Below are 11,683 nucleotides of genomic sequence, written 5' to 3'. Positions count from 1 at the left end.
TACAGCTTTTAAGCACTTGAAAGTACAGAGGGGATAAGCAGGAGATAGTAAACTAGGATGCTAATTATTTATTGCAGAAATTGTAGCACCAATAAGAGCTGAATAAGGTTGTGCCCAGATTCCCACTAAGGTGCAGGGTTTGCAGCTGCCGCTTGCTGTTTCTCTATGCACCTGCTGGGGTACCACAGTGCACACCACGGTGCTGGTCCCTTCTCATACCAGTCCCCCCATCCCACCCAGAGAGGCCTCCCCACAAAAACCAGGCTGTGGAGGACCAGAGGCTGCCATGTGAAGCCTTCACCTTGAGATGGACGGAGCTGGAATGCCCTGCCTTGCAGCTGACCCTGCAAACACAATAATGCATCTGGGTCCTGAATGTGAACAGTGAGCACTCACCTACATAGAGATCTCCATTGATGTTTAACTGCCTCATCTTCCCAGGGGATTTACCAGTCCTGGCACCGTAATCGTCCACGGTTACTTTGCCAGACTGTCCATCCCTGAAACGAAAAACAAACTGCTCTCATGCATCCAGCCTACAACCAGGTGGGAGGAGGAGCAGCAGCATCTCGCCCTCGCCAGGAGACCAGGGTGACTCAGTGCTTGGCAGGGTTCACGGTGAAGGCTTGGGACTGATGTTGGGGAGCCCCCCAGGCCGCGGTGTGCTACGGCAACCCAGACCCTCCAGGGTGGTTTTTTTTCCAGGGACTAAGAATGTCAGAGACCTGCAAAGGGTGTGGGACACATTTGCAGAGCAGAAAAAAGTGGGAAAGTATGTTGCACAGCTGGGGGAGAGGGGAGGATGGACAGGTTCTGACATGTTGTTAAAAATCAGATGCAATATAAAAAGTAAACAGCAGAAGCTTCAATAGAAGGGAAGAAATAGGCAAGCTAAAGTAAAACATAATTATAAGCAGTTGCGTTTCTTACTAGAGCCTTTAGGCCACTTCCGTTTTATATATAGTCAATAACTGCATTGGCAGAAGAGCTACTTGGTGGGCTCCTATTCTCACTGAATTTGGTAACAAGTTGTGCTAATGTCAGCCCGTGATTTCCAGGGAACCAACACCTCATGAAGAGAGGGATGTGTGCTTTCCCTACTGGCCGCACTTGCCTCCCATGAGGTAATGAGTTATAAATATGAGTTATATATACACTGCAAGATGTCTGCACCTCCTCCAAATAGAAAAAGTAGGCACACACTGTCCGTGCTCCGGTGCTTGTGCCAGCCCGCAAAATGCTCACTAGGGAGTTTCAAAATGCAGACGTTAAAGAAAAATACTCTTAACCCAAATGGTATGGGTTTAACAGAATGTCTGTCACAGCCCCAGAATAGCCTGCGTGACTTTGGCAGCCTGCCTTGACCTGCGCTGAGTTGGCACTGTCACCTCTAATACAATAATCTTTGTGTACATCATCCTGAAACAGCTAAGTTGCTAACAGTTCAACTCCTAAGCGATGTGAGAGCACAGAGCCACAGTGATTCACACCCGACCAGCATCCAGACACGCCAGCCAGCACCTTTAATGGCAGGGTGGCTCCAAAATGCCTCCCAGATGAAGCGTGGCCACTTACCGAACAGCCTTGACTCTGTGCCACCGGCCATCGCTGAAAGAGCCATTCACCATGATGGAAGCAATGCCACTGCCCAAATTGTAGCTACAATTAAAAAAAAAAATTAAAATGTTACTGCCTCACTTGCAAAGACCAGCTGCCGGCCAAATTGCTCAGATGTCCTTACTCTGTGCCCCACCTGCTTAACCCCCAGAGCTCCCCTTATGGCTCAGATTCTGGGGGGACTGGTGGAGTCCCTTAGAAGCCCAGCAGCAATGCACTTATTTAGCAAAGTCAGGCTCATGGAGCAACAGGCAAAACTCCCTCCTGCCCAGGTCAGAGTGGGTACCATCACCACCATCACACGGGAGCAAGAAAGGGGCCTCTGCATGGCAGCTCCTGGCCGAAACAGGAGGTCATGAAAGTCAGTGACCTTTGGCCTAATGAGGGAGAGCAGTGGGAGGTTGCAAACATGGTTAATAAATAAATTATGACAAGTGCAAATAAGCATGTGACATATAACAGATCTACAAATCATCTGAATTATAGGGAAGGTTGAGATCTGTTACATTAGAAAGGATGAAGCCTAATAATAAGCACAGAGATAATCATGAAGTTCCTACACTGGTATCTGCATCCTGGATAAAAGGAGATGTTTGTTTGAGTCACTTAAACCTCCAGGAGGAGTCAAATTTAGGACAACCATTTTGCTCTGGGCAGCTCACGACTTAACATGCTGTTCTCAAGTACCTAACCCTGGACATCAGCTTAATTCCAGGTTCAGCCTTTTTTGAAGAAGTGATGATGTTGTCTTTAATCTCTCTAGCTTGGTACAGGCTGAAGGCCTTGTTTATGAGAGTTTTAATTTGGGATCTCAATTTTTCACCCTCCTACATGCACGTGGATGGTATTTCAATAAAATTGAAGCAGTTTTGGTCTAAAACCTTTGTGTATCTCCATGTCGGGGACAGCAACAACCCTAATAAAAATGCACTGTGCCTAGAAAACAGACAGAATAGACTGGCCACTTACTACCACACATCTTGGAAAGACAGGCTCTCCCAAAGATATTTTAAAAATGCACCATTTCTGCAGAGTCAGTTCCTTGTTTATAAAACAATGAGCAAACTAAGAGTTTTTGCAAAGTTAACCACAAAAAAATCACACAAAAAAAGCTTAAAAGAAAATAATTTAAATAGAAATATGCAATTTGTCTATGCATCCATGGTAGCAAACAACAACCATGTAAGTCAAGTAAAAGATAGCTTCAAAATAGCTTAAATGATTAACAAAATCTTTGTCATTTAATCAACAGTGTCTCACAACAATCCATAATAATGATGGCATTTGTAGTTTGCTGTTTCAATATTTGTCTTACACAACTGAAAAGGGGATCATGAGGCTAGACAGGGCTTTCAAAAGGCAGGACTCCCAAAAAAGCACCATGCAAAAAGTTGCACAGAGTCTGCCTAACGGTTTGCAAGGGAGAAAGCGAATCTGGAGAGAGCACATGAGTTCAGCCCAACATTTCCCAACACTCCCCAATTTCAGCTTTTTGACAGTAATATTATTTGTTTCTTAAATAAGTGGTTCTGTGGATGGTGGCAGTAACAAAGCCTGGTGACAGCTGGGTTTGCATTCGAGAAGGTGGGAGCCCTGCTCCCATGTGCAGTCTCCAGTGAAGAATGAAGCCTGCAGTGAGCACGGGCATCAGCAGGGTTTTTCCTTGACCCCTGCTCTCTCTGCAAACCCTACACCTGCCCTGCTTAACTGAGATGGCAAGTGCTTCAAGAGGCATAGGGGGAGTTACTGACAGTACTCATACCCTCGTAAGGTGACTTTTAGAAAATCACATTAAAAAACTGATGTTTTAAAAATTGTAAGGGAGGGAGGGGGAATGATGCAAAGCTTGCAGCACATTACCTCTTCAACTCACATCTTTTCCCCAACAACAACAGGACCCATGACAGAACAAAACCTTGAGGATGTAATTGTCTCACACTATACCAAAGGACAAGTGCGCTGGATATGTTGTGGCAATTCCTTCAAGCCCTGAGTGTACTGTGTGCAACACAAATAAGGGAGAGAAAGTTTACCTGAATATTAATGCTCCTTCTTGAAGGCCTAGAGAAATGAAATCGCTGTTAGGTCGCATGGGACTGTCTCCCCTCCACATCAAAAGACCTTCCTTCATTGTGGTTTTAAACCTCATGAACACATTCGTTCTTGATCCTGATACCCTGTTTAATGTAGAAGAAGGAAATAATAGTAAAAAATTGAACTGGGACAGTCTTCTTTCAAAAAAAACATAAAAGATGATGCAGTATTTCTTCTCTGCTGGTCTTGTGGGTTACTGTCTTGCAACTCACCTACATGCTGATGTGTGAGGGACTCCGGTTCACGTCCCCGTTTCCAGCATTTTGGAGTGGGGGAATTGAACTTGTCCCTCCAGAATCCCAAAGTCAATAGCTACTGGGTTACTCCACACAAATTAGTGAAAATCCTTTTTCTCCCCAAGCCTAGTGTGAAATCCAGTCCAATAAGCAGATTTTGAGAACGTCCAGGAGATCTGGTGCCCTCAGAAGCCAGTGGAAGAAGCATAAGAAGGGCAAATCAGAAAGTCCTGGTAGGTACCGAGCTGCAGGTGAGGACATTAGTGAAGCCTCCGCTAGCCAGTGCTGAAATACAGGCAGATGGAGGAATTTGTTGAAACAACCCACAATTTGGTGGAATTTAGGGTACGGAGCAGCCAAAAAAAGTTTGAGGACCTAAATTTTCGGCTAAAGCAGGAGTTAAAATCCTTAGTCTCTTTACAGATACAGGCTCTGTATGTCCATTCTTTGTTCTCAGAAAGCGCATACCAGTCCTTCTCCGTGCCAGACATATGCCGTGCATGCCACTTCTCTACAGGTTGCAAGATGCTCAGATATTATAACGAACTGAGCCATAACCATATGCATAGAAAAATGTATTTTCTTCCTGAAATTTAGAAATGTGGCAAATACAGATTAAAAGAATTAAATATACAACATCCTCCCACATGAGGCTCCTATCCTAGTCAATGGTTAACTAACAGAGTATTTATGTTCACAGGAGACACATTACCTTTTCAGGATATCTGGATTATCATATATGAGGTAACTGCGACCAATAAATTGTGGAATTTCAATTGCTTCTGTAATGGCTGAAAAATAAATTAAAAAAAGAAGATGACTGTCAGTTAACTGACATGGAAATGGAAGGAAAAAAAGAGACAAGATTGTTTTATTGATTCACTCCTGCATTGGCAGGTACCTGCCTGTGGCACAGAACTGAGCTCCACTCACACTGGTTTGCAGAAAGGCACTGCCAGTTCGTACCTAAATGTAGGGGCAGTAGTTAAGGTAGTTTAAACTGCTGACAGTCCCTCTACTTGCACCCTTCCTGTCATGGGCCTAGTGTATTACTCCACCATAAACCTTACTGCAGGAAAACATGAAGCATCGGGAAAACATTGCAAATTTTATTTTTATCCCTGTTTCCACATTCCCTGATTCTCCGTTTGGTTCAAGCCACCCTCCTGCCAAAGCTTATGCATTAACTACCCTTTGTTCTTAGTCTCAGAAACTCCTCCCCAGCTCTTAATGGAGCACCATATGCAGACCACGCACTGGGACATCTCACCCCTGCAAAGCGAGGCTGGGAGGCAGCACAGGCAACCTGTAAGCTCCCCATTTTCTCTTTTTGTGTATGTGACTTTGTACAGAGCAGCTGCTGCCCGCTAGGGCTCGCCTCTGGGATGCAGTGTCAGGGGAGGCTATCTCTGGGGAGGACATACAGGGTGCGCTCAATCACTTTAGGTGTATTGAAAGCAACTGAGACTACACTAAAGGCTGTATGACAGAGGCTGCAAAGCCTCTTGGCACGTGCATTCAACATGCTGCAGTGCTGCCTTGGAGGGTGTTTTGCTCAGAGCTCATGGGTGTCCCACACACAGCATCTCCCATTTCTCTAGGGACAGCCCCTGGTACAGCTGCAGGGATGGCAGCACGCATTGCAACCAGACCTGCAGCTGGTGTACTGCTGCCCATGGAGAAGACTTTGGCAAAATAACTCAGGTATGTGGTATAAATCACTGAACATCCTTGATACACAGCCTTTGGTAGGCTATGACCACTGGCCTGAACAGATTTTCTTTTGACTGAACATCTTACACATTGCTGCTGATCTGTCATAACTGACTGCTGCATTAATATAAGCCAGTTTTATAAATTCCTTAAGATAGCTGCCTTCATCCTATTTTCTTCCTGAGAACTAATCCCTTCAACCCACAGCTAATCCCATCTATATAAATGTCAACCTTTTCAGGGCATGGATGCTTGCGTTCTTTACGCAATGCAGAGGCTGGCTGGGCTTTAAGAGCTCACTGTAACACAGATATGCAACAATTGTGTAGTCTGGCAGCCAACAACAGCAAAATGAAATCTAGCTCTAAGTGCCAAGACTGAAAACTTTATATAGTGACAAACGCCTGTGTTCATCCATAGTGAAATCAGGAAAGCTGCCTAATGTGTCTAAAGAAACCACCACAGGCGGTCCACGGCCTGCAGCCTGCCAGTGTCACTGGAAGATTGCAAAATATGTGTTACACTCGGCCAGACATTCCTCGCTTTCTGCACTGGACAGTCTCTGACCACGGCGGATGGCAGCAGTGCGTGAAAGGAGCCCTTCTTCCCCCATCACATCCCACACCGGCACTAGAACCCCGCAGCTCTTGCCTTCAGCAGGGGAGGGTGCCCATGCCATGCAGCAGCCCTTGCCCTTGCTCTAGCACTCTGATTTGCCCTATGGAGCTTGATGGGCATTTATCTCTGCTTGGTCTTCCGTATGCTCTTCACTTGCTGCACTCAATTTGACCCTAGGAAACCAAGTAAATTTTAGCGGCACCCTTGATGCATGCAGGATCTTTGCAACTGGAAGTGAATAGGGCCAGTAAGGAGATCTAGGACTAAACACCTTCACTCTCTGCTCATCACGATTTGGCAGAGAGGCACCAAAGCTCTCATGACAAGCGGGAGTGAGCTCTGAACTGCAGGGCAGCCTGAAGCAGCACCTACCCCTACAAAGCACTCAGCTGGCTGCCTGGCCCCGCTGCTTTGTGAATACAGGGACCAGCTCTACAGCCACCGCTCTGCACTTGGCAGGTGCTCTGGATGCAGTTTGAAATATCAACAGGACGAGGTTTAAGGAAGTACTATATAACCCCAGAAAATATTTTGGCTTATTGACAGAAGCTTGCCAGGCTTAATGGAAATCCAGTATCCAGCTTGCTAGAGCAGACACAGACGCACAATGACAGAGCAGCTTTCACATCATTTGCAGTACTTACTGTTTAGGCAGTAACTTCCACACTCTGCAGTGAGTCAGCACAAAACAAAACAAGAACATTCTCATTTTACTTTTCTATAGCATAAAAATCTCCCTTCATCCAGTTTCATGCCCACCTTTCTGCAAATGTGTGATCCTCGCTTCCCATTTGCATAAACAACTATAATTACCTATGAAAGTAGCACTCTCTTATTATTGTTTTGCCCCAAGTATTTATATTTGCCTGCTCAAAACACACAAAGGTGCAGACAGGTAGGACCAGCACCAAACCCCTCTGCTAGTCCCAGTTTTCAAATTCCCGTGACTCACCATGGTTTACCCAGGGATCAGCTCTAACCAGGGGAAAGCAAGTGAGCTGTTCCACTCCATCTCACAATTAAGCATAAAAATACCTTTTATGCTTCCCGCAGCTTGGACAGAAGATATAAAACCCAGCAATGCCAGCAGAAACTCTATTGAATCCTCAGCCAATGATCCATTGAAATATGAATCAATATCCTAGATAACTCATACCAGCATTATTTAAGTTAAATTTTTTAAGTAAGTGCAATGTATAACTTCAGAAAATGAGGCGTAGCCCCTCACAAGCACTTTGCTTTTTCAGAGCATGGGGTTACAGCAGCCCACCAGCAAGGAGGATGGAGACTGCACCTTCAGCCTCTCACATACCAGCTGAGTGCACTAAGCAAAACCCTGTTCTGAAATAGAAGCGGAGACACACATGCATCCTGCCTTAGCCATGTCTACACCCTACTGAAAAGACCCAGGTAGGATTATTTTGAGAAATCTGCTCCAGGTTCATCTAGCTGTCGTGGACTGAGGTTCAGGAGGGACCTCCATGCTCTCTGCACACCCATCAGCAAAAACTTGGATTATCAGTGGCAGCTGAGGCTGCACAAGGGCAGGAGGGTTGAGAGGCACCTGAACTGCAGCTGCAGGCAGCAGGAAGAGAAGACAGGTGACACATGCTTTTGGACACTCTTAAAAATGAATTAAGGCTGGATTCACATTGGAAGCAACACCCAGGATCCAGCCTAAGCCAAAGGCACAAGGCACTTCAGACTGTCTCTGGAAGCCTGGGCACCCATTCAGGTTACAACAGGGAGGAGAGCGGTGGCATGCCAGCCGAGCGGCAGCACTGCCGGTGCCACGAGGCAGGAGCAGCAGCGGGCAGCTCGGCACACTGTTCTCGGGGCTTAGCACAGGTCAGCAGAGAGGAGCAGTGAGGAGCTGTGGCCCTAGCAATGCACAGGAGCTTGCTGAATGGGCAGGCAGTCACACACCCGAGCTGCAAAGCATTCACTTGCCTTGACTCCCTCTGGAGACCTCAGTACTGCTGCAGATACCATCTTGAAGTCAGGAGTTTACACCCTGCACATAACTAGAAAGCCAAAAATCGCAATTCTCCCTCCTCCCCACAGAGAAGCCGGGCTAAATGACGTTGCTCCAGCTATTAGTTAGACCACAGCAACGTAAGCAAAGGGGTTTCTTGCATTGTATTTTAATAAAACGTTTTTGTTCTAAGATACTGTCTTGTTTGGAAGAAAAGGCCAATCTATTCATCACAATTTAACCAAAACCACTACTTTTAACTTTGAAGATTGTGCCTGTGAGGAATTAAGGAATGGGTGACGACAATAATGTCATTCAGCAATTCTGAACCTAGTTTGCTGTTACATTACAAAACCTTCCCTTAGGAATTTTTCAAGATCAAGCCTGACAGAAAGGAAACATCTCCATCTAGTGGAATAACACAAAGCACATTTTTTTAACGCTTTCCATGCACTCTGAACACTTCCCTGAATCTAAGGTTTGAACTATTACAGTGGGTCTGAGGAAAGAAGAGTAATGTGCATCCGGGCAGGTTCTTCTCCTTGGTGATCTCCATTGCCATACCAAGGTGGGGTTTGTGCAGATGGTGAAATTACCATCAGAGTAGTCAGTGACTAAAAAAGGACTGGACCTTTCTGTATATGAGAACAGTTTTTGTTGTGAGCCCTAAGGAGGATAAAATTACAACGGTTATTAATGCTCATGCTTCAGGACGTAACACAATCACTGGCTGGAGGATGTCAGCAGGAATTCCCCCTTTGTATAGCACTGCATAATTAGGGAGGTGTATGAAGTGTTCAGTGTTGGCCACCACAAGCAACCAGATACCAGGCTGCTATCTATGGATCACAGCTTTGTGCTGGGGTAACAGTTACCATGTTCCAAATAACAAAACAAATTCTTCCCTGGGTACATGGAATGTGCATGGATGAAAAGGGAGCTCTGGCCTCCAGGGTTTCTATTTCAAGCAACGTGTACAAAGGCAGTTGTAGTGCTAAATCTCTCTTATTTTTGTGACCAATTCTGGATCACTGGATTGAAATGCAGCCATCGTTACCTTTTTGGCAATGTTGCCCATCGAAGCCCAGGGGACAGTCACATTCATAGCTGTCCTTCCTGGGAATGCAGGTGCCTCCATTTGCACATGGTGAGCTCACACAGGGGTGGGCAGCATTCGCTAGGTTGATTCCAAAAGTGAAATCCTGTTTCACGTCGATCGTCCGGTCATTCAAGACAATCTATGTGTTTAAAAAAAAAAAAAAGAAAAGAAAAAGAGGAAAACACATGTTAAAAACTTCCAAATTCCCAGTATTGTACTGCTAGTCAGAACACTTCTCTAGAAGACTTCAGAGAAATGTAACCCTCAAAACTTGGCCAAAAACCTATTTCTTGTAACGTGTGTTTTCCAGTTGCACAGGTCCAACTCATTCTGTTGCTCACCCTGACCCACTGGAGATGAATTTCTTTTGTCTTTTGTGACACAGCCTTAGGCAACCCCCATATGGGGTAAAGCTGTGTGGGATTCACCAGTCTTTTGTCTGAACACTGGTGCAATGCTTTGTAGCTGAGCCGTGAGCTAGGACGGTAAAATTAGATGAGCACTGCTGAGGAAAAGCGTTTCTGAAATCAGGAACCCCCCCAGGAGATGAGTGTTGACAACAGAAATACTAAGCAGAAGAGCTTGCTTTTCACATTTTCTATTGCCTTCTAGTATCTCATCTTGCCTGAAAGAACCTAGAGTTAAGATGGATGAAAAACATAATTAATGACTTCACAAAACTGTTTGTATATAAACTGAAGAGAATTGTTAAATGTTGGGATTTTTCCAATGTGTCAGCAACATATGTTTTCCAACATAAACTGACATTTGTATAATCTCAGCTGGTATCTTGGCAGAGAGATTACATATTGGTACAGCTTCTGATCCTAGCTACATCAAAATAAGAAGTCCATTTTCACAAATAGACTCTAAGGCCAGAAGTGGTAATAGTTACTCTGGCTCCTGCATAACTCAGACTACACATCTTAGTGGGGTCCTACTGGGAGAACGGGTTGCATCAAGCATATATACTCTGTTTGAAACAGCACTAAACTTCAACAGCAGAAAAACATCCAGTCCTGTCATAAAGATGCACCAGTGAAGACTCCACTGCCTTTTCAGCTTCTTTCTAACTTCTGACTGTATTTTTCCACAGGTTAGCAAGCCCCCACTCTTAAAAATGTGTCTTCTATTTCTGGGCTTAAACTTATCTTCAGCTTCCAGCCATTGTTCCTCATTGTGCCTCTTTCTGCATCATTTCAGAGCCAGGTACTCAAAGAAATCTCACGTCACGTAGGAACTAGCAGACCACAATAAAGTCACTTCTTAACCTTATTTGAGTAAACTAAATAGATTGAGATCTTAGGTCTTCCTACACACAGCATGTTTTCCAGTACTTGGTGACGTTTGTAGCTTTATTTCTATACAATTCTCCAAAATCCTACTACGCGTAAGCACAGCAGTCAACTAATAGTCTCGCACTGCTCAAAAGGGAGGCAATACTCTTCTTTGACATCCCATTCAGGCCTCTGAGAAGGCAAATCCACCTTCCTAACTACATCACAGAAGTAAGGTCTCAAACTCAGCATTTCCCAATCCTTATCAGTATCTCTGTACTCTAGGGTACAAACCCTCATCTTGTAAGTGTGACCTATATTAATTGCTCCTAGGCTCCCTATCTTGCACTCCACAATGCACTGCATTTAGTCAAGCCCACCTTTCCAATAATGTCCGCGTGACTGACCTGTTCCCAACACTATTACACACTCACCCATTTTTCTTGAACTTCATGTTTTCTGCTAGACAGCTGACAAAGATAGTGAAAAATGCTGGACAAAGTGATGAAACCATTTACACTGAATTGCAATTATCTTTCTGCCCTTGATTAATTGTTATGAGATGCACTATTAGAGTTTTTTATTTGTTAAGTAAATCCGATGCAACAACTCACTCATTTAGAACTCTGAGGATTCAGGCCCAAACTTTCAGCTCTACCCAAATTATTTTAAGCATGCCTAGGGAGTGCAAATGTTAGTTCAGTTTGAACTCTCTTTTGATTACTTATTAGGACTTATTATGAATTTACAGATTTATTCTCCAGAAGAGAACTGCACCCACGCACAGCTGACCCCACTAGAATATCATTCCTAATGACTGCCAATAATGAAAAAGATCTCCTCCATTCATGTGCCCCATATAAAATCATAAGAGGGGAAGGCAGTGAGGCACGCAAATGCTGTGTGGTATAAGAATATGCTAGCTGGACTGGGATCCACTTTAATTTGCACCTCCTTTTTCACTCATTGCTTTGTTAATTACATCAGACATTTAGCTGGCTCAGTGTGCATACATTGAAGAATTTGAAGATTTTTTTCCATTAATTTATTCATA

The 11,683-nt window shown here is 44.5% G+C and overlaps 1 protein-coding gene across 5 annotated transcripts in view; it reads right to left on the bottom strand.

The window, feature by feature from the left end:
* Positions 1 to 11,683, bottom strand: part of EGFLAM (EGF like, fibronectin type III and laminin G domains) — a 238,561-nt gene that overhangs the window by 1,249 nt on the left and 225,629 nt on the right. For all 5 annotated transcript variants that reach the window (XM_087759725.1, XM_087759726.1, XM_087759729.1 and 2 more), the window contains 5 exons: positions 9,311 to 9,491; positions 4,660 to 4,738; positions 3,651 to 3,794; positions 1,576 to 1,659; positions 397 to 500 (listed from right to left, as the gene is read on the bottom strand). In XM_087759725.1, the coding sequence (XP_087615851.1) occupies positions 397 to 500; positions 1,576 to 1,659; positions 3,651 to 3,794; positions 4,660 to 4,738; positions 9,311 to 9,491 (592 nt within the window). The remainder of the gene's footprint in view (positions 1 to 396; positions 501 to 1,575; positions 1,660 to 3,650; positions 3,795 to 4,659; positions 4,739 to 9,310; positions 9,492 to 11,683) is intronic.

Source organism: Nipponia nippon, unplaced genomic scaffold (genome assembly GCF_047370975.1).
Source record: "Nipponia nippon isolate SJK-2023a ecotype South Korea unplaced genomic scaffold, ASM4737097v1 scaffold_20, whole genome shotgun sequence".
NCBI classification, from domain to species: domain Eukaryota; kingdom Metazoa; phylum Chordata; class Aves; order Pelecaniformes; family Threskiornithidae; genus Nipponia; species Nipponia nippon.
The sequence above is the reverse complement of the archived record's forward strand: the minus strand, read 5'-3'. Positions and strand labels throughout refer to the sequence as shown.